Consider the following 21,204-nt stretch of genomic DNA (forward strand, 5'->3'; position numbering starts at 1 on the left):
TGGGGGTGCCCCCTTACCATGCCCCGGGCCCCTCCCGCCAACGGTCACCGGGGGTCCAGATAGAGCAGAGAGTTTGGGGAAACGGAGAGGGTCTGCGAGAGACAGGACCAGTGAGACGGACAGTACCGGGTGGAGGCACTCCTCTGGGGAGAAAGGGAAGGGAGATGAGGCGAGGCAAAACTTGGGGAGGCTGCAGAGGATGAGTAGGGTGGGGTTTCAAGAGAAGGGAGCCTGCAGAACAGGAAGTCTATTCCCCTAGGACACAGCAGCACAAACGGATAGCGGAAAGCTCAAGAAAAGGGTCCCTGAAAGTCAGAGCAAGGACTGGGAAGGGAACTCCAAAATACAGGGCGAAGGATGCAAGGATGGTCTGGAACGGCAGGAGAGGGCTAGGGCAGAGGAGCCCAAGTGAAAAAGCAGATTGGACCATGGCAAGAATGAAGGGGGCAAGTGAGGGAGAAGTGCAGTTTTTACCCTCAAACTCATCGTTCCCAGTCCTAGGGCTCACTTGTCCAGCTTTTCTGCAGCTGCATCATCCACCATCACCTCTCAGAGCCCTAATAAGGGTGTGCAGGTATTTGGCTAGGGTCTGAGCATCAGGCAATGGGTATGGACGGGGAAACAGCACTTATGTCCAGCAACTGTTTGCGTTTCTGACCCAGGGCTCTTCAGAGCTCCAGTGGCAATTCTGCGCCTGTCCAGACTGGGTATTCCCCAGAGACCTGGGAATCCTGGAACTTGCTCTCCAGCCACTGGAGCCTTGGCCTCACCCTGTATCTGGACTGCAGTCACTGGTGCTGCCTCTGAGTAGGGAGGAGCTAGAGCCCCAGAGATGCACAGGGCAGAGCAAGACTGAGACTGACACCAGGCCCAAGAATCCTCCTGGTGGGTGGGGGCAGGGGGCTTGGTGAGAGCAATTCATGTGAGTCTGAGACAGATTTTTATTTAAAATTTATTGTAATGGGGTCCGCGCAAAATGGGAGGTGAAGGGTGGGGAACATGCAGGGGACACAGGAACACGATGACATGGCCAGGGCCACAGCTTCTGTCGTGGGGGAGAGGGATGAAAAGAAAAGGCCAGGGCTGGAGCTGGGGTGGAAGAGGGAAGGGGGAGACACTGCAGCTGCATTCCCCCCGCCCCCAGGAAGCACCTCTAGTCCCTGGATCCCCCCATTTACCCTGGCCCCCTAAGATTCCATCTCTTGTCCTGCCTCTGGCCCTAGTGGCTCCTTCTTTTGCTCCCCTTGACTTGTTTTCCCCTGACAGATTCTCAAGTAGGATGATGTTTAGGGCCTGACCCCAAACAACCCCACCTTATGAAGGTACAATCTTTGCCTTCCCTGCTTCTGCCCCTTCTCAAATCTCACCTTTTCCCCTCTCTGGGACAGAATCTTTGCTTCCCCTCCTTCCTCTCCTCCCTCCCCCTGGAAAAAAAAAAAAGCACCAACTCCCCAGGGAGGGGCAGCAGACAATGGGGAGGGGGGAGACTGGAGGAGAGCAAGAAGGACCATCAAGGGAGAAGGCTCACAAATCCCTGGAAGGGCCGGGCAGGGGGTTACAGAGAGGAGAGGGAGTGAGGGCAGTGGCTGCTCCTGTCCTCTGCCACCCCTGCCCACTCACTGTCCAGGGGGCTTCAACACAACCGAGGGGACAGGTGTGTGTGGGGTCAGGTCTGATAGGGAGAAGAGAGGAGCAGGAGAAACAAATCGTTAAAACCTAGTGAATTCCCCTAAGAAAACATTTCTTCCTCCTTTCCTTCTGGAGGCTCCTTGGTTGGTGTGGGAAGTAGTGAGGAGTTGGTGAGGAGAGAGGGGAAGAGGAGATGGTGTCAAGGAACTTTCCTCCATTCTCCCCTCTCCTCCCCACCAACTTGGAGCTCACCAGGGCTGGGAGGGAAGTGGCTGAGAGCTCACGGGCACCCCCTCGGCCCCCGAGAGGGAGCCCACAGCTGTGGGAGGGGCTGCCACTGCTGCCGCCGCCGCTGCTGCTGCCGCCGCCGCTGCTGCCATTGGACACACTTCACCTGTACCTGCGCAGTGAGAAACACCAGATCACAGCGCGATCTGAATGGCAAGCACCCTGCCCCTTGCCCCAGACTCTTCCCCAGACACCCTCCCCTGGGACACAGCCGTTGCTCATTTCCTGCTTGGTCCCCAGAGGCTTCAGCCTGCATCCTTACCCAGTTCTCCTGAAGGGCCCTCCCTGTCCCCAGAAATCTCCCTAACTTGGGTGATAAGTGGGCATCCCTGGCCTTCCTAAGATCTCCTATTGGGTCTTTTGAGCCCCCTTGTCCCACACACCCCATCCCACCCCCCCCAGCCATGCCCCGCGCCTTGCCTGGTGGGTGCGGGGGTCCCCCTCAGCAGGTGGGCTGTGGCTGGGGGGCGTCTCCTGGGACAGGGGGGGCGGCCCCCCCCAGATGGGTCTGCATGTGGCCGGCCAGCTGGGCAGGGGTCTTGCAGTGCACGCTGCACAGCTTGCACAGGATGCGGTCAGCCCGCGGGGCCTGGAGCCCATGGTCCTTCACCGCGTGGATGCGCAGGTATGCTGCCGTGGTGAAGCCTATGGGGGGTGGATTGGGATGGGGGGGTGGGGGTCAGCCAGGCGGAGACCCCAGAGACGGGGCTGTTCTCCTAGGCTGGGGACGCCCTCCTCAGATAGCCCTGTCCTCCTCCCACATCCTTGGTAGCCTGGGGCCAACTACTCTGCTAGGGCCAGTGGGGCATAGCCCCACCCTGAGCTTGAGAACTGGTTGAGTAGTGTCAGCTTCTGGGCCTTGATATCCACAGAGCCCATTCTCCATGGCTGGGGTATCTCTCACAGGGTGACAGGATACTGATTCCTAGCCACTTGAAGAGTTGACCCTCAGCAGAGACGGCTGTGTCCCCTCCCTCCAGTGCCCCATATGGCTCAACCCAGTTACTCAGGGAAGAAGTACATTTTGTTTAAAAGCAGCTTTCTCTGCTACTGGGGCAGGGCGAGTGCCTGTTAAATCCCTGCCAACATACCCCACTTGCCCAGGAGCTGAAGACAAGAACTTGTGGCTGCATAGCTGAAACTTAGCCTTCCGACTCTTGGGAACTGGCTCTCTTGACCACTCTCCCAAAGCAGTTGTGTTCCCTCCCACCTCCCGACACACACCCAGAAGTTGACTCTTTCTGGCAGAGCATCTCCTCCACCCATGGCCTCTTAGAACTGATGTTCAGTGGTCCCAATGTTGCTTCACTTGCTTCCTAAAGGGCTCTAGATGCCACGAGCTCTTGACTACAGCACCTTTAACCCACATCTGTGGAAGGGCCTGTGGTCCTGTTCCCACCCACTATCCCCAGCCCTTGCGGCATCCCTCAGCATGTACCTTTGTTGCAGAGCTCACAGACATGGTGAGGGCCCTGGCTGTGCACCTTCATGTGGTCCGAAATATAAGCCGAGCTCAACATCTTGCCACACACATGACATGGCACCTTCTCCTCGTGTCGTACTGTGTGGGCCCGCAGTCGATCCTTCGTAGCAAAAGCTGCCTCACATTTCTGGGGAGGGGGGAGGGGCGTGGGGGGTGTCAGGAGAGTTAAAGCTTCTGGGAGTGGGGAGAGGGGAACAAGAGGTTAAAGGAATCAGAGCCTTGGGGATCTTTGATCTGTAGGAAATGGGAGTGAGATGACGAGGTCTTGAAGAAGGGATGAGAAAATGGAGTGAAAAAGCAAAAAGAGAGAGAAAAAGGGGGTCTGAGAGGCTGAACTCAGACAACTACAATGAGGATCAAAATCATGAAATCTAGGACAGGAGGAGGCGGGCTTCCTACCTCACATTTGAAGGGCCGTTCTGTTGAGTGCACTTGTCTGACGTGACTGTTGAGGTGATCCGGCCTGGGGATACGTTGGGGTTGGGGTTAGGGCCCTGGGGTGTGGAGGTGCCCCCCAAACTGCCTAACTTAGAACATTAGGCCTTTCCAAAGGTCCCTGCATTTTTCCCCAAGCTCGGGGATTCAGAGTCCTGGTTAGGCAGGAAACCCCTCCTCTCCGCAGAGCTGCCTCCTCCTCCTCCCACGCGAAGATCTCCTATAACCCAAGGACCCACCTCCTTTGCTAAGTACCACCCCCTGCTCCCTGGCAACCAAGAGGCTTTCCTCCCTCCTCCCTGGGAGTGGCTCCCTGTCCCCATCCTCAGAAACCCCCCTCCCTCCCCACCAGCCAAGGCCAGGCCACCTCCATCGCCGTCTGTCCCTCCCTCCCCACCCGCCTAGTGGGCGGCCGAGGCCCCGTGCACACCGGGAGAAGCTCTTGCCACAGTGGGAGCAGTTGTAGGGCTTGTGCACAGCGCCGTCATGTGAGCGCACGTGGTAGCTCATGCGGTCCTTGCGCTTGAAGCGCTGCTGGCACACCGGGCACTGGTAGGGCTTCTCGTCCGAATGCGACAGCTTATGTCGGTTCAGGTGGTAGACGTCGCGGAAGGCCTTGCCGCACATCTCGCAGGCGTGGTTCTTCCGGATGCGCTTTCCCGAGGCGGTCGTGGTCACCACGCCACCGGCGGCCACTGCGGCCGCTCCGCCGCCGGCACCCGCTTCTCCCCCTCCCCCGCCGGCTCCACTCAGCTGGGGCACGCTCAGGAGGCTCAGGGGCACCATTGTGGGCATCTTCATAGCACCCGAGGGGACCCGGCCGGCTTTGGCTCCTGTGTGGATGGCCTCGTGCCTCCGGAGATTGTAGCCGTTCTTGAACTCCTTGGCGCACAGGGCGCAAATGTAGGGCCCCTTGCTCTTTGTCTTCTTCTCCAAGGCAGATGCAACCGGGGCCACGGCGACCGTCGAAGTTGGGGCTACGACGGCGGTGGCCGCGGCTGCGGCGATGGTGGAGGCAGAAACTGGGGGCGCGGCCTCCGCGGCGGGCGCCGACACCGGCGGGGGCGGCGGAGGGGGCGCCGGGGGCTGCTTCAGAGCCGCTGTGTCCACAGTGGAGGCGGCGGCCGGGGCCGGGGGCGCAGCAGCAACGGCGGCGGCGGCGGCAGCAGCGGCGGCCGCAGCCGCGGCCGCGGCGGACTCCTGGGCGGCGGCGAGAACCGGGAGCAAGTCCACCTGGAGGGGCTCGGCCGCCGGGGCCTGGGGCGTGGGTGGGGGCGCCGGCGCGGCCTGCGAAGACAAGGCGCCGTGTGGGCCGCGGCCGCGGGTAGGCGCCCTCCCGGCCCGGCCCGCCACGGCCGGCCCCTACTCACCTGGAATGGACTCTGGGCGCAGCCCTGGGAGGCAAAGAAGCGGGACTGGAGCTCAGCCCCGACCTGCAGGGGGTTCTGGGCGTGACCCTGAGGTGGCGGGAAGGAGTTCATGAGGCCGCCCACCCCCCGGGAGTCCAGGCCCAGCACGGGGAAGGGGGGGGCCAGCAGCGTGCAAGGGAACACGGGGAACATGGCCTCGGCCACGGCGGGGCCCCCGGGACTCAGCGGGGGCCGGGGGCGCGGGCCGCGCGGGGCCCGGGCTCGGGGCGCCGCCCCCGGCCGGCCGGGCTGGGCCGCGCAGAACGCATGGCCCGCGGGCCGCCCCGCCGCCCGCGCACCCCGGCCGGCGGGAGGGAGGGAAGGAGGGCGCCTGGCGGGCCGCGGAGCGCGGCGGCGACGGCGGCGGCGACGCCCCCTGGGTGGGGGCGGGAGGCCCCGCGGGGCCGGGGGCCGGGGGCGGGGGCCCGGGGGGCGGCGGCGGCGGCGGCGGTTGGAGCCTGGCGGGGCGGGGTGGGGGGAGCGAGGGAGCAGCCTCGGCCCCCGCCGCGCGCGCGCCCAGCCGGCGCCTCGGGGAGGGCGGGGGAGGGCGCGAGGGAGGGAGGGGGACAGCTGCGCGCGCACCGGGCGCGCGGAGGGGGGGTGGGACGGGAGGGCGGGCGGGCGGGAGGGGGTGTGGGAAGGGGGGGTGGGGGCGGGGGGAGGGGGTTGTTACCTGGAAGATGAAGCTGCTCCAGTTGCCGGGATCCATGGCGGAGGGAGGGAGGGAGGTGGCTCGCGCTCACCCTGGGGCGGGAGGAGGAGGAGGCGGCCGTGGGGGAGGGGGAACCCGGGGAGGAGGCGCGCGGGGCGGGCGGGAGGGGAGGAGGAGGGTGGGGGGAGCGGAGCACACTGCGCGCGGGGAGGGCGGGCGGGGGGCGCGAGGACACACAAGAGGCTGGAGCGGGCGCGAGCGCGAGCGCGCGCGAGGCCAGGGGGAGGGGGGAGGAACGAGAGGGACTCTGGCGGGAGGAGGGACGGGGGAGCCACCCAGCAGCCGGAGTCACCCCAAGCGCGAGACCCCTGAGACGGCCGCTGATTGGCTGACGATGGCGCAGGTGGTGGGCGCGCGGGAGACGGGGCGGCTTCTCTCTTCCCCCCCTCAAAGATTCCACCCCCCTCCTCCCTACGCCAGCGGCCGTTATTTCGCGCGCACGCGCACAAATTCGCTGTCGTTGCCGAGCGGGAGAGTAGGGAGCGCGCGCCAGGGGTTCAGATGGGGCGGGGCTAAGCTCTAAGCGCGCTCCCGCCTAACGGTCGTCGTCCTCGGATTTTCGCATCAGGTTTTTGTTCCCTCTCGGCCACCGTCTTTTCCCCCTCCCAACTCCAGCGGTTTATTTACAATCCTGCGCTGTTTCATATTTTCCCAAAGATGGCGCCCAAAAAAGTCATCCCGCGGAGCTTGTGGCTCATCCCAAGGGCAATTATAACCCGACCCCATCCCCGCAGTCCCAAGAATCAAGCTGAAGCAACGGAGTAAAAACTGTATTTACATGACAAGCAGTTATACAAAGATTAAAAAAAAAATGAGGAGGGGAGCAGCGGTCAGGAGGGGCCGCAGCGCTGGCCCGCAGCGAGACCCAAGATGTTCGCCTGCAACACAGGGAGAAAGGCGAGAGCAGCATTAGGACCAGGCAGGGAACAGGCCACGGGGAGGAGGGGGCCTGAGCTGTGAGCTCACCTTCAGGAACGACTCCATCTGTTTCCCGGATATGCCCTCCACGCGCTCCAGGTCCTCCACCTGGCAGGATAGCAGGGATGGGGAAGAGGTCTAAGCGGCACCAGTCTCCTCCCACCCCCTACTCCATTCCAGGGCTATTACCTGGCTGAAGGGGCCGTGGAGCTCCCTCCAGCCCACGATGAGCTGGGCCTTCTTTTGGCCAATGCGCTGCAGGCTGCGCAAATCCCGGGCTGAACCTTCATTCAGCAGATCTAATATTTTTTGGCGCCCGTGGGCCAGTAGCTCTGGGCTGATCTGTAGTTCCCAGCAGTCCTCAGCCTTCTCCTCTGGTTCAGAGGCATCCAGGGACTCCAGCTATGAGGCAGGAGGAGGTGAGTGACAGAAACAGCAGAGTTTGCTGTTCAGCCCGTGGCATTAAACCACTTTGGTCTCCTCTGCCAAGGATAGGAGCCTAATAGCAGCTACCTCCCTGCCCTCACCAGCCTCTTTTCCTCCTGTTAAGTCTATTCAAAAACCCTCCCTCTGGTCACTCTCTGGACTGATACTCATTTTATCCAACCTGTGAAAGAGTGGTAATAGAGTTGCTGATAGAGTTGCTGTAAAGATCAAATGAGCTAATGAATGTAACACACATAGTAATAGTAAACTTTAAATCTGGTCCCTCATCTCTCAAAAGGAAACAAGCTCTTTCATCCCTAGGAAAGCACACAGGAGAAAGTACTCAAAAAAATGCCACCCCCTTACCCCGCCCCCATTCTGTTTTTAGATCATTCTTTCAGTGTTATTTCATTTCTTAACTGTTTAGGATCTGTTTCCCTAAGAGGGCTCTGAATTTGGTAGAAGGCAGAATCCAGGCTACAATACTGTACCTAATACATAGCTACTGACCAAGGATGAGAGCCACCCACAAGTGATGGACACCTACTCTGCTATACTCTGCTAGGTACATTCATGTCACTGCATTTCATCCTAAATGCCCTGTGAAGCATCACCATATTCAGAGGGTAAGCAGCTTGGAAGAGCTGTAAATAGCTGATTAAGTGTTTTGACAGGCCATGCAATTCTGTAGCCAGACCCCTTCGCACTAGAGCTCACTACGCCTTACCTCTCTTGGACTGTAGGTATAGCCTAAGCCTTCAGCTTCTCTTACCTTTCTCTTCCTGCCTTTTTTCTTCAAGATATGGATCTCAGCATTTGGGGATGCTGCCTGTTCCTGAACTGAAAGCAAGAATTGTGAACTGGAATTACGGCAGAGTCCATTTTAATATACAACATGCCTCCTGCCCTGCACAATAGTAGTTTGGGGCTCCCGTTTCTGACACCCCGGTTCCCCTCCACCCCGAGTTAACCCCCTATTGTTGTGTTTCCACATGACCTTTCTTATACTTGCATTTGAAAGTAATCTCATTTGGTCTTGTACGATAATCATGCTCTCGTCATTCCACCTCATTGTACTAAATGCCCAAGAGCAGTGCACCCAGCTCTAGTTCAGGTCCTCCTCCCCCTTCCCTGGGGCTGGTACATGGTGGGAGGAGATGAATGGCATGAAGACAGCTGCTCCAAACACCTTCTCCCCTTCTAAGATCTCAGTTATCTGGGCCCTCCTGGTCCCTAAACTTACTCAGTTGTAGGGGCATCACAACAGCCTTTTTGAGGGGTTTAGCAACTGTGACTGTGCGGCGGGCAAGGGGTCGGAGCATTGTGGGAGAGTAATTCTCTTTTTCTTTTGGGTCTGCAGTCTCCTGGGCAAGCACCTTGGCTTCCAGTTCTTTTTGCTTCATCTTAAGCCTCTGTTAGAAAAGATCAGGGAGAGATATGACCCAGAAACAACTTTAAGGCAGCCTGAAGGGCAGTGGATTAGAAAAGTGAATGTGCAGGGCTCTGAGGCCCTAGAAGGGCAGGTGGAGGACCAGATGGGAGAACTACCAGGAGACAATTGGAGCCCAATGGAATTAAGGGCTTTCCAATGATCAGGGCTGACCAGAAGTGGAACAGACCTCTTTGTGAAACACTAAAGGGATGGAGTGTTCCAAGCAGAGTCCTAATTTAATTTGAGCTGGGGTTTAAGAAACTGCAATGTCATAAAAAAAAAAAAAAGAAAGAAAGAAAATGGCAATGTCTTGCATTTGTTCCTTTTACCTGGGATTCCCCCCACCTCACCTCTTCACGTCTGATCTCAATTATTTTTCAAAGTTCAGCCACGTTAAGGACCTTCAAGCAGAAGCTGGAGAACTGAGGGATTCCGGTGTCAGGTGAAAACTGGATGCTGGTCTAGCCTTTCAGTGTCCTTCTCTGAAGATCTTCAGACTGCTTCTCAAGGCCAATAGGAATCCCAGCCTCAACCCCGCAACACTTACCTCAATTTCCAAATCCTTCTCCTCCACCGTCTTCATGAGCACCATCCGCTCTCGCCTCGGGGTGCTCAGTAGAGGGGTCCCCTGGCTCCCCTGGGAGCCCAGCAGACGGTCTAGGCTCAGAAGGCGCTCCAGCATAGCTGGGTCCATGCTACTTAGCTTCTGTAGGGGGCTGAGCAGACAAAGACGTTACTCCTCACCTACCCCTTCTCTCATCACCCTCTCCAGCAGCAGGATCCCCCTCATCATGCCTTAACCTGGTGTATCTGATTCCAGAGCCCTAGTGTTAACTTGCTAAGCAAGCCTGAATAAGTCATCCAGACCCTCCGGGTACAGTGTCTTCTATAGGTGAATGGGTTCCATCACCACTTGCCCAAGTAACCTCTCAGGGATGCCAGATCAGATGAGAAACAGCATTTAACGAACACCTGAGTGCCATGTATTCGTGGGAGTCTAAGACATCATCCTGCCCTGAAGGTACTCACTGTCTAACAGAAAGTTAGAGACTGTGATAAGGTAACAGCAAGGGCTGTGTGCCAGTCCACTTAGAGGAGCAGCCGGTGAAAGCTTCACAGAGGTCATTTTCAGCAGGCCTTTGAAAGCCATTGAAGACCTCAAATGCTAAGCCTTTCCCCTGTAGGCAGTAGGAAAAGCCTATTTAGGGCAGAGTCCTGACTTAATCTGAGCATGATAATGCCTAACATTTGTTTCTTCTGTCTGGGATCTTCCCCCTCACATCTGATCTCAGCTATCATTCAAAGTCAGTTTGATGCCACCTTTCCATGATGCCCAGCTTGATTGTGTATCTTCTTTCCTACACTGTGAACTAGCTCCTCATGGATAGGGAGTGCCCTGTTCTTTGTGTGCAAGTGCCTAGAAGAGCAGGATTAGAAAATACTGGTGAACATAGAAGTCATTTCCCCCTTCCCAGCTCTCACAGAACAAGAGGATCCTTTTTCCTCATTGTGCTCTGTACTCTCTACCTTGCATTTTATACTGATATTCCCGTCTTGCTTCCTCAACTGAAATGTGAGCCCCCCAAGGTCAGGGTCTGTCTAGGTCTGATGTGCCCCATCTCTGAGCTTACCCAAGGTGCCTGTCTGGCAGAGACCTGGCCTATTCACATGTAATATAGATGTGCAGGTGTGTATGTTTCTCTGAGTTTGTACACGTAGGAGCGGGGACTGCTGACAGATGGCTTAAGGACAAGACTGAGAAATGATTCCGAGTGAGCACAAGCACTTTATGTATGCCATTTTTCCTTGAATACGACAGCCCCCTAGGGCAGAGTGTGTGCTAATCCTTGGCTTCCTCAAGTCACCTTTGTTCAGTAATCTTAGGACTTAGACAATTTAGAGAGGCTTTATTTCAGCTAGGGGTAGAAAGAGGACAGAGTTCAAACTGCAGCTGGTTCCTTGGAGTTAGAGAAGGCCAAGTGTCCAGACATAGAAAGCAAGACCACTAAACTGAGTATTGGTACATACTGGGCCCTGAGGTGGGACCATCAGAACCGGCGGAGGCCATGCACAGAAAGGACTTACTTTAGAGAGGCTTTGTTTGGATTGAGGGTAGAAGCAGAGCAGTTAGGACAGCAACTTTGCCCTTTCCATGGAAAGTCATGGAAAGGTTAGACTCTAACACAGATGTCTCTGCAAGACATCTCTCTTCATCTCCTGATCTCCTTTGCTTTGCTCTTCTTATCCTCAGTACCTAAAAGACCTGATCCTCATTACTCCTTGAGTCAGAAGCACAAGTGCTCATCCTTGAAATATCAGTGCCAAAATGTGAGATTTTGCTGGCTGCATTAAAGGGGTGGGAAATGGAAAGGAAGGGGGCTAGGAGCTCAAGGAGGAGGCCTCCTGGGGCCCCTGGCAGCACCATCAAGGCTTGAGGTTGATCTTAGCACTTCAGGGAATTCAAAAGAGGAGGATTTGGGGTGAATCCAAAGGAAGAACAAGTTCACAGCTCAAGGATCTGACAGGCTAAACCCACTGCTAATCTGCACCCAACCCAGACACAACAGGAAAGGGAATATGCCCAAGGCCCCTTCCTCTCTGCTCACCTGAGTTTCTGGGAGGCAGAGGCTGGAGCTGCTGGGGGCTCAGGACTCCCAATTTCCTCTTCCTCAGAGCCTCGGGCTCTCTTTGCCTCTGAAGGGCCTAGCAGTTCTTTCTGAGACAGTTTAACAGGTGCCAAGACTAGGGGAAGATTGCAGGGTAGAGGTGGGGGAGAGAAGGGGTGTCAGTCTCTATGGTGATGCTTGGTGGAATCAGTGAACTCCCCAGTTATCCAGACTCTGCCTTTCCACTCCTGCCAATCCCAGTCCTCACCATGAAGCTGCAAGCTCTCATTGGTAAAAGGCCGGTTTATCACCTCCTTGGACCTGGCAGCAAAGTTGAGTGCAGAGACTGTGTCTAGGTAGAAGCGTCTCTCAGGGGCAATGTTGGCAATGAGGATGCTGTGGGCTGAGCCACCCAGAGAGTCCTGAGGGATGGGGATGGGGCAGGGTGGGTTGGTCAGAAGCCCCATCTTCCCCTCCCCTGCTGTTCCCCAACACCCCAGCAGGCCTGAGAACCCCCTTCTCTAGCCCCTTTTGCCTGAGATGGATGGCCTGACCTGCAACAGGCGAGTGAGCTTGCTGTCCCGGTATGGCACACGCGGGAGGCCCTGGTTCAGCGCATCCACCACCTTGCCCAGTACAAAGAGGGAGCTGTTGATAGCTCCACTCTCCTTCAGCCGCAGGCCCTTGTTGCCCGTGCGTCGGTTGTCCTCTGAGCCAGCCAAGTCAATCAGATACAGTTTCCCCTCCCGCTGGCGAAACGGGGCCAAACGTTCCCGCTGATCCACCTAGGGGGTAAAAGCAAGGACCCCTGAGCAAGGACCCTAGCTCAGGCTCCAGTGGACCCCCACGTCTTCACCCGTCACTGGGCCTCACCTTAACCAGAAGCACAGCATGACTTCGGGAGGAGCGCTGGTTGAGCCGGGTGGCTCCTACAGTCCGATTTCGACTGGCTGGTAGGAAGTGCCGCTCAAAATCAGCAAAGCTAGTGATGGGCTTCTGCGTAAGGCCTGGAATCAGGATGTTTCCTCGACAGTCTTCTCGAATCACCAGGTCTCCCGATGAAGGTTCCAAGAGGTCTAACACCTGTTTGAGAAGTGAGAGGTAGGACCAGTTCTCCAGTCACATGCTGCTTACTTCCGGGGGATCAGTCTCCTTTCATCTGCAAGGTTCTCAGAGTTGTACCACCTACTACCCCAACCTCTATCTTTTTAGGTATTGCACCTCCTTGCTGGAGTGGAGCTTCATATTCTAGAACTAGGTCTGATTTTTGACCCTTTGTCTCCTCCTTTCCTGACCAGAAAGGGACCTTACCTTTTCCTGGTAAATCTCTAAGTAGGACATAGTAACAGACAGAGCCCATGGTCGGCCCTCAGCACCCTCCTCCCTCGTGAGCTGTAGGAGGTCCATGAGAGCACGGGGAATCACCCCAGGTTGCTCTGGGCTGCCCAGCATTGTGTGCGTCTTCCCTGGGGAGAGAGTGGAGAAAGCTGTAAGATTTGTCCCCCACTCCTGGGTCCTTTCTGACCCATAGCTATTCCCTATCTGGCTCCCTCACCTGCCCCTGTGGGCCCATAGGCAAGCACACTGGCATTCTGCCCTTCCAGCAAGTGCCTTAGGATGGGCTGCACTGATCCTGCATAGATGTCCTGCTGAGAACTCCTCTCCCCATAAAAGGCATCAAACCTGCAGGCAGGAAGAAAGGAGGGAATTAGTGGAGGGTTCCATTCTCACCTGGACCTAGAGGATAAATACTGGCCTCGGATTTTAAAAAGTCTCTATGCCTTTTCTTGCACAAAGACCTTAGAAAGCACCCATTGAACACCTTCCATCCCAGTCTCTGTATTGACGTAGGAACACAGAGATGAATCTGACCTCCTTGGTCTTGGGAGTCTTGCAGTCTGGTGGTATAGCTAGATACCCATACTTTGCTGCAATTCAGGAAATGAAGATGAAAACGCACTAGAAGGAGTAACTGAGTCTGTCTGGGGAAGGAGAATTTTGCCAGAGAGGAAAAAGATACTCTAAGTATCAATAATAGCACATAAACAAGATGTGTGAAAGGGCAGGGCTCCCCAATCTTTTTCACATCACAGTATATAAAGTAGCACCTGTACACCACAGTGGAGTAGGGAGAGGATGCTGCTAATGACTAGATGAGACTCAAAATACCTATAGTGCATTCACTGCACTCCGGTGGAGAAGCTGTGGCTGAGGCCATGGCAGGGATTAGTATGAGTCGAGTGTAGCACGTGTTGGAGGGATGAGGCTGGACAGAAACTGAAGCCAAATTGTCAAGGGCCTAGAACAGGGCTGGCAAACTTTTTCCATAAAGAGCCAGATAGTAAATATTTTAGGCTCCGTGGACCATTATCGTTCCTTCCACAACTACTCAACTCTGCCACTGCAGTCAGGCAGAAAGCAGCCATAGACAATATGTAAATAAATGAGCATGCCTGTGTTCCAATAAAGTTTTATTTACAAAAAACTCCTGGTCAGATTTGACCTGCAGGCTGTAGTTTGCCACCTCCTGGCCTAGAATGACAAGCCAAGGAGCCTGAACTTTAAATCTCCAATGGAATTTTAAAGTAGTTGGTCTTGTGAGTTTTGTCCCCAAACCTGGGTGGTCTCCTCTTACCCCACTGCTGCCTGGGTTGGCTAGTTGGTCTGTGTTCCCCCAACCCTTCCCACACCTCCCCAAGACCCAAACTGGGACTCCCCTGCTCACTTTTGCTGCTCCTTCCCAATTTTGTACCCATTTCCCTCACAAGACTGAACAGTAATGTGTGTCTGATTCAGCGTCTAGTCTTTCCCCACCGTATCTTACAGAGGACCCACCGCAGTGGGCACCTACGAATATTTCCTGCATGAACAAATGAAGTGTAGGGAACAGCGCTGTGCTAAGGAAAGAGCAAGAATCCTGAGGAGGAAGGTCTGAGAAACTATCTAGGCAAGTGATAGTGTGAGCAGGTCTCAGAGAGGGATAGCAGGAGAGAATGGCCTGAGCCTTACTGGTATTTGAGAGTCTCCTGGTGGTTCCTCCAGTTGGCAATCTCTAGAGAACAGCTGTCCAGACCCCGTACACAGGGGGTATCATTTTCTCCAGCTGTTCCATCCACAAATGGCCGCAGTCGCACAGCTACCCTTACTCGAGCTGGAGGCGGGCGCCGGCCAGCTCCCACCTTGCTTAGCCGACAGCGACCAGCTCCTGGAAGAGAGAAGATAAGTTTTAGGCATGAAGTATGGTGGTAGCTTTGCTGAGAAGTAAGAGTCGTCGTCTTGGAGGAGGAGGTATTTAAATTAGCTGAGCTCTGAAGGATGAACTGGAGTTTTCTAAGCATTCCAGGCAGAAGGAATGGCAAGTGCAAAAGCACAGAGGTGTGAGAGCATGGGTCCCTTAGAGAACTGGTGAGGCAGGACTGTGTGCTCTGTTGATGAGGGCAAGCACAGAAGGGCAAAACAGAAGAAAAAGATGAACCGAATGCATGGTCTCAGGCAGAGTGTAGTGGGGCGTTTGAGGAGAGAGATGATATACAAGCCGGGGACTAAACCATATTGCGTACTTAGCAAACATTAACGTTTATGAAGCACTGACTACATGGTGGGTACGCTTTAATCTCCATGGTGTCCCTGAAAGGCAGGTTCTGTTAGTCCCGTTTTCCCAGTGCTCATAGAGGCACAGCAGCTCCCTCAAGCACCTCAGTGTTTTATGCCTGGAGCCTTGGAGCTATTACTTTATCTTGTATCACAACCTACATTTTGTCTTTTCTTCTTCAGAGGAGGAATAAGCAGAGACTAAAAGCAAAACAAAACCCCAGCATCTTAGTAGACTAGAGATCCCCGTAACCTTGACAACAGGGGCAGGAAAAAGGCCTGGAGGCTGGGGTCCTGAGGATAGTATTGGGAGGGTCAGGGGTCACAGCTCATTTCGGGGGAAGCTTTTTCCACCCTGGCCATGCTGTGGGTGTCCCTAAGATTGGCCTCAGTTCCTATCTGTTCTACAGGTAGATCTAGTAGGGTGTAGGCTGTAATATGTATACAAATCACCGCGAAGATCTGGTTAAAATACGGATTTGGCTTCAGCCCCTGGGGTGATGCCTAAGATTCTGCATCTCTAGCAGCTCCCAGGTGATGCTGATGCTGCTGGCAGGACACACTTTGAATTGTCAAGGTGTTGACATGACCAGCACCTCAGTTATTCAAGGATTAAAAGAGTTGACGTGTCTCCACCTAAAACCAGTCAATGAACTGCCTGATTTTTCTGTGCCTCCATTTCTTACCTGGGGTTTATTTTATATATATATATATATATACATACACACACATACATACATACATATATACACACACACACATATACACAAATACATACATATACACACACACACATATACACATTATATATATTATACACACACACCCCAAACTGTTAGTGATTTTTCTCTTGATGGAGGATTATGTGGGTTTATTTTCTATGTAACCTAGTTCTGTTATGCCGTAATGTTTGCATTTTTTTAAAAATGATAAAAATGACACTGTGGACATCTTTGTTTGGAAGGGATAAGGTTTTGAGGCAGCCTCTAGTCCCTTCCTGACCCAGCTCAGTTTGTAAAAGGCACTGACATTAAATCCTTCTCCACTATAAGGTTTCGATTTAGTTTACTTCCCATAATTTCTGTGAGGATTAAAAAGCTGGAAAAAATCTTCTGAGGAGGGCATATTTTACATCGGAGGATACCATCCTATAGCTCACAGCTAAGAGCAGTATTCAAACTTTGCTCTCTTCACCTCCAAAAATCAGCTTTTAATGAAGATGCTATATTGCCTCCCTATTATGTACCAACTGGGAAAGTTTTTGGTAGCTCTGATTCTCTCCTTTTTGCTGGTGGTAGTAGCTGGTTGTTGGGAGCCTTTTTGCCTGTGGCCTCATATAGGCAAGAAGCTGGTATGTGTGGCCAGCACAGAAACAGCAAGTCAAAAAGCTGGACAGACGCCCCCGGGACGAATCTTACACATAAGTGAGGCATACCCACAAGCAGTCGGCCTGTTCCAAAAACTGGACCTCTGTTCCTTCATCTGACAAACAATACTAGTAACACCATTTCTCACTTTAAGGTTTACAAGGCACTTGAGATTCTAGTTCTCATTTGACCCATGGCAGTCTCGAGACTCAGTAGCAAGTAAGTAGAAACCTGCAGATGCACCTGCACAAATGAGAAAACTAAGATGCAGAGAGGTTCACTGACTTGTCAAAAATGTGTGCAGGAGCCTCTCCTTACCTGTCTTTCCCAGGTTTCTATTTTGTGGGAACAGAGAAAGATGGCAGATACAGAAGCACTTAGGAAGCTCAGTGGTCAATACAGGGGAAGGGAAAGTCTGTGGTGATGTAGAAAGTATAGACTGGTTAGACAGAACAGAATTTAAATTCCAGCTCTAACACTTATTAGCTTGTGACCGTGGGCAACTGACTTAACATCCATGTACCCCAGTTTCCTTACCCATAAATGGGGTGGGGTGAGCCTTGGAAGGGCTTAATGAGGATTAACAGAAGTAACACGTAAAATGTCAACAGAGTAGTATATAGTAGGCTGGTAAAAATTCAAAGTCGGAAAAAAATTCAGGGTAAGATGGCCTGGGTTCAAATCCCAGCTCTGCCACTTACAACTAACTAAATAACCTGTAGAAATGATTTTCCATTCCTGTGCCTCAATTTCCACATCTGTAAAATAGGAATGAGTAAAAATAACTATTCGTTGGGTGGCTAAGGCAGCAAATAAAGTAATTCATGTAAAGGTGCTTCGAACAGCATTGGTACTTGGTAAAAGCTCTGTTAAGAGTTTTCTTTTCATCCCCCATTTTCCAAATGAGGAAACTACAGTATTAGAGAGGTTAGCTAGCTGCCCATGGTCAACAGCGAGAGAGTGATAGAGCTTCAAATGAAGGTCTAACTCCAAAGCTCATTACGTGAATCCCCCAGCCTCAGCCCCTTCATTTCCGTTTCCCCACAGGCCTTGGAGTAGGAGGCAGGTTCCACCTACTAACTGTGACCTTGGGAAGGCTTCTTAACCTCTTTAGGCTTCAGTTTCTTTCTCTAAAAATATCAGTATCTACCCCAATAAGATTGTGAGGAGTCAGAGAAATAATGTACATACAATGTTTAGCACAGAGCCTGCAGTAAGCACTCAGCAAATGTCCCCAGTTGTTATTGTTTATTATCACATTACACTCTTCCTCTTGCTACTCACTCCCTTCAAGGAGGCAACTCACTTCTACCCTCACCATCGAGCAGGGTCATCAGTGACCTCCTTCCTGCTAAATCCAATAGACAAGCTCAATCCCCATCCTATCTGACTTCCCAGCAGCATTCAACACCCTTGATCTTTTCTTTGGAAAATATACTTTTCCCTGAGTTTCCATGCCACCCAGTCTCTATTCACTCCTTCTCAGTTTCTGTGTTTTTCCTAGGCTACTTCTATCCTCCTGTCCAGATCAGGGTTGCTCAGTTTCTCCACTATTGATATTTTGGACTGAGTAATTCTTGGGGGATGGGGGTGGGGTGGGGGAGCTGTCGTGTGCATTGTAGGAAGTTTAGCACATATGAATATGTGCTAAACACATTGCCAGTAGTAGCATTCCCCACCGCCCCACTGTAACAACCAAAATTGTCTCCAGATATCACAGGTTACCAAAACCAGGCAAAGACACTACAAAAAAAGAGAATTATAGGCCAATATCACTGATGAACATAGACGCCAAAATCCTCACCAAAATTTTAGCAAATAGAATCCAACAACACATAAAAAAGATTATACATCATGACCAAGTGGGGTTCATCCCAGGGACACAAGGCTGGTTCAACATACGCAAATCAATCAATGTAATACATCACATCAACAAGAGAAAGGACAAAAACCACATGACCATCTCAATCGATGCAGAAAAAGCATTTGATAAAATTCAACACCCATTTATGATAAAAACTCTCGCCAAAGTGGGTATAGAGGGAACATATCTCAACATAATAAAAGCTATATATGACAAACCTACAGCCAGCATAGTACTCAACGGTGAAAAACTCAAAAGCTTCCCACTAAAATCTGAGACAAGACAAGGCTGCCAACTATCACCACTCCTATTCAACATAGTCCTGGAAGTCCTAGCCACAGCAATCAGATATCACAGGTTGTCCCTGTGGGGAACAAAACTGCCCTGAGTAGAGAACCCCCACTGATTAATTTCACAGGCATGGTCACCTACCCTCTTGGCTTCAATTACCACCTCAAAGCTGATGACTCCTAGTTGACACCTCCACACCAGAGCTCTCTCCTGAACTTCAGATCCACATTCCCAGCTGCTGCCCTGACATCTCTTCTTACATGGTTCTCAGGCACTTCAAACTCCACCCATCTTAAACTGAATCTTTCTCCACCTCTCTGCAACCTCGCCTTCCTTCTGTGCTCTCTAAGGTAAATAAATGGAACCAATCCCAAAGACGGGAGAGTCTTTCTTAACTCCATCTTCTCTCATTTCCCATATCAGTTCTTCATTAATATCTGTCAACTCTACCTTTTTAAATGAGTCTACTTTTTCCCCATCCACACTGTACAATCTTTGCCAAGGTTGTCCTCATCTCAGCAGTCTCCCAACTGGTCTCCTCACCTGCAGCCTCACTCCTTTCCAATCATCTTCCTCCACTTCCTTCCTTGCACTGTAAGCCCTCAGTGATAATGAATTTCCTTCAGTTCCTACAACACACCAAGTTCTCTCACACCTTTGGGCCTTTGCACATGCTGTTCTCTCTCCCTGGACTATCTTCTTTATCCTTCCACCAGCACCTCCTGCCAAGTAACTGAGATAATTGAGGCAAACACACCTTACTTCCTCTAAAAAATCTTTCCTTGTAAAATTACTGCCCTATTAAGACTCTGTTAGGTGAGCCCATGGCTCTTTAGCTTCTCTATCCAAGCACTCATCACATTCCACGGTAACTGCATATTTGTATCTTCTCCATCTGACTGAACTCAGTGAAAACAAGCCTTACTCTGCTCACCCTTATATCCCCAATGCGTGGCACAGAATAGGCTCTCAGGGAGTGTATGCTGAACAAATTAAGTTTTGATGGCCTAACTAACATAAAACATTGGCTTATTTGTTTCCTGTTTTCTTCATAAAAGTGGCTCACTGCCATTCTTGCCCCAAAGCTCACAGTGCAGGACAGGAGGGAAGGAGAAGCACAAACATACAGATGCCTATGGTACAAAAGTCTACCCTTTTCATTAGAAAAGCAACTTTAAGTTTGGGCCAAGCTAGCGATAATTTCTTCTACTTTTTCCCTCTTCCAAAATTCCCAAGTTTCATTCAGCTTAACTTTTTCTCTCTTTTATTGATGAGGAGATTGAGCCAAAGAAAGCATCTCTGGCCTCTCTTACATCTTAAATAAGAAATTGATCACTTGGTAGTCTTTTTGTCGCACCAAGGCCTGGCAAACTCCTATCCAACCTTTGAAACCTACCTCAAATATCACTTCCTTAAGGAAGTCTTCCCAGGATACCCAAGGGTTTACTCCCAATTCTGCACTCCCTATAGCAGTAGGTAGTCATTGCTTTTGATGATGTTATGTTTCTGTGACTATCTACTGAAACAGACTATATGCACCTCTAGGAATGGGACAATATTCATTCAAACATATTTACGCTATCTGCTATGTACCAAACACAGGGGGGTCTTGGAAGGGTGCAGGGAAGTTGTGCTCAGACAGCAGGAATATTGTGTGCTTGGGCATAATGGTTAAGAGCAGAGCCTCTAAAGTCAGACTGCCTGAGTGAGAATTCAAACCCCAATATTTACTATTTCTTAACTTTCAGCAAGCTTTTCAACTCATCTATGCCTCAGTTTCTTCATCTGTAAAACAAGGACAGTAACAGTAAACTGCCTCAGCGTTGTGCAGATAAATGATTCATCACCATAAAGTGCTTACAACTATGCCTGGCACGGAGCAAGGGCTCCACATGTGTTTTGTCATTCTACTAAATAGCCTTGTTTTTCCACGGGGCCTGACAAACAGTAAGGGATTCCAATAAATTACTATAGTGCCCACCATAATCACTGACTAGAATTTTCTACAGGAAGAGAGCAGAGCAAGATTCTGAATGTCCTAACAGCCTTTCCAACCCTAAAATAGCACTGACTTCCACGGCTAGAGTGAAAGGAAACAGTCCCTTATTTCCCTTTTCTGTGATCTCAGCACATCTTATGCTGTCAACTGACACCCAGCTGCAGCCCGTCTGAACCTCTAACGTCTCTCAGGGATCTCCCTGCACCCAAACAACACGTCTTACACAAACCCTTCCCCCAAACCTGCATCCAGCCCCCTTTCGTTTGTCCCTACGGTTAGAGTATTAGCTACTTTTCGCTCTCTTACTCATGTAATCTTCTGAGATGAGGTCATTATCCCCATTTTACAAAGAAGACTGAAGCTCACAAAGGAAAAGTGAGCTGGGATCAAAAAGGCGCGGGCACCGGTCTCAACCCTGGTCTACTGATCCGCGCTGAGAGCAGGAAATTGAGAAGGAACTAGCCTGCGACTCCCACACTCCCAGCTTTCCGCTTCCCGCCCCCGCGCCATTCCGGCGTCTCAGGGACAACTCGCGGAGCCTGGACCGGACTCCAACGCATCGCCCCACAAGGCTCCAGACCACGACGTCCCGCCCTGCCCGGGCTTGCGTACCCGAGGTCGCCGTCGCCATCTCGCGTCGCCTCCGGTACGCCGGAACCCCCACATCCATTCCACTCCCTCTTTGGACCCGCCTCTCTATTCGAATTTCCCGCTGCCCCGCCCCCTCTCCTGGGCTCCACCAATCACCGCCACT

General features: G+C 52.6%; 2 protein-coding genes and 1 long non-coding RNA gene across 8 annotated transcripts; 1 reads left to right on the forward strand and 2 right to left on the reverse strand.

The window, feature by feature from the left end:
• The first annotated feature begins 13 nt into the window (after positions 1 to 13).
• Positions 14 to 8,347, forward strand: LOC140687105 (uncharacterized). Of its 2 annotated transcripts, none has more exons than XR_012061207.1 (4): positions 14 to 574; positions 663 to 2,070; positions 7,728 to 7,926; positions 8,101 to 8,347. It is a non-coding gene; the product is annotated as an uncharacterized lncRNA (long non-coding RNA). The 2 variants fall into 2 exon arrangements; XR_012061206.1 differs by having other exon boundaries at positions 15 to 574; positions 7,728 to 7,865.
• Positions 935 to 5,987, reverse strand: MAZ (MYC associated zinc finger protein). Of its 4 annotated transcripts, XM_072942923.1 has the most exons (7): positions 5,918 to 5,974; positions 5,206 to 5,292; positions 4,266 to 5,122; positions 3,800 to 3,863; positions 3,356 to 3,527; positions 2,338 to 2,562; positions 935 to 2,029 (listed from the first exon to the last, which is right to left on the reverse strand). In XM_072942923.1, the coding sequence occupies exons 1-6, from the start codon at positions 5,951 to 5,953 to the stop codon at positions 2,360 to 2,362; spliced, it is 1,419 nt and encodes a 472-aa protein (XP_072799024.1). In that variant the 5' UTR covers positions 5,954 to 5,974; the 3' UTR covers positions 935 to 2,029; positions 2,338 to 2,359. The 4 variants fall into 4 exon arrangements, with proteins under 4 accessions (XP_072799024.1, XP_072799025.1, XP_072799022.1 ...); XM_072942924.1 differs by lacking the exon at positions 2,338 to 2,562 and having other exon boundaries at positions 5,918 to 5,987; XM_072942921.1 differs by lacking the exon at positions 5,918 to 5,974 and having other exon boundaries at positions 5,206 to 5,570.
• On the reverse strand, positions 6,711 to 21,190 carry KIF22 (kinesin family member 22). 2 transcript variants are annotated; one of them, XM_006201287.3, is made up of 14 exons: positions 21,063 to 21,190; positions 14,348 to 14,543; positions 12,894 to 13,021; positions 12,650 to 12,804; positions 12,212 to 12,421; positions 11,893 to 12,123; positions 11,607 to 11,760; positions 11,339 to 11,474; positions 9,280 to 9,448; positions 8,544 to 8,712; positions 8,073 to 8,140; positions 7,064 to 7,276; positions 6,923 to 6,982; positions 6,711 to 6,834 (listed from the first exon to the last, which is right to left on the reverse strand). In XM_006201287.3, the coding sequence occupies exons 1-14, from the start codon at positions 21,118 to 21,120 to the stop codon at positions 6,787 to 6,789; spliced, it is 1,995 nt and encodes a 664-aa protein (XP_006201349.1). In that variant the 5' UTR covers positions 21,121 to 21,190; the 3' UTR covers positions 6,711 to 6,786. The 2 variants fall into 2 exon arrangements, with proteins under 2 accessions (XP_006201349.1, XP_072799021.1); XM_072942920.1 differs by lacking the exon at positions 21,063 to 21,190 and having other exon boundaries at positions 14,348 to 14,676.
• Positions 21,191 to 21,204: the final 14 nt, after the last annotated feature.

Source organism: Vicugna pacos, chromosome 18 (genome assembly GCF_048564905.1).
Source record: "Vicugna pacos chromosome 18, VicPac4, whole genome shotgun sequence".
NCBI lineage: Eukaryota > Metazoa > Chordata > Mammalia > Artiodactyla > Camelidae > Vicugna > Vicugna pacos.

Coding starts and splice junctions, on each gene's coding strand:
- MAZ (XM_072942921.1), bottom strand. CDS start 5,397: ATGTTCCCCGTGTTCCCTTGCACGCTGCTGGCCCCCCCCTTCCCCGTG. Junction 5,123..5,205: donor GCGCCCAGAGTCCATTCCAG/GTGAGTAGGGGC, acceptor TTGTCTTCGCAG/GCCGCGCCGGCGCCCCCACC. Junction 3,864..4,265: donor TGTGGCAAGAGCTTCTCCCG/GTGTGCACGGGG, acceptor ACGTATCCCCAG/GCCGGATCACCTCAACAGTC.
- KIF22 (XM_072942920.1), bottom strand. CDS start 14,676: ATGCTTAGAAAACTCCAGTTCATCCTTCAGAGCTCAGCTAATTTAAAT. Junction 12,124..12,211: donor ATGCTGTGCTTCTGGTTAAG/GTGAGGCCCAGT, acceptor TTTACCCCCTAG/GTGGATCAGCGGGAACGTTT. Junction 9,449..11,338: donor TCTGCCTCCCAGAAACTCAG/GTGAGCAGAGAG, acceptor TTGTCTGCTCAG/CCCCCTACAGAAGCTAAGTA.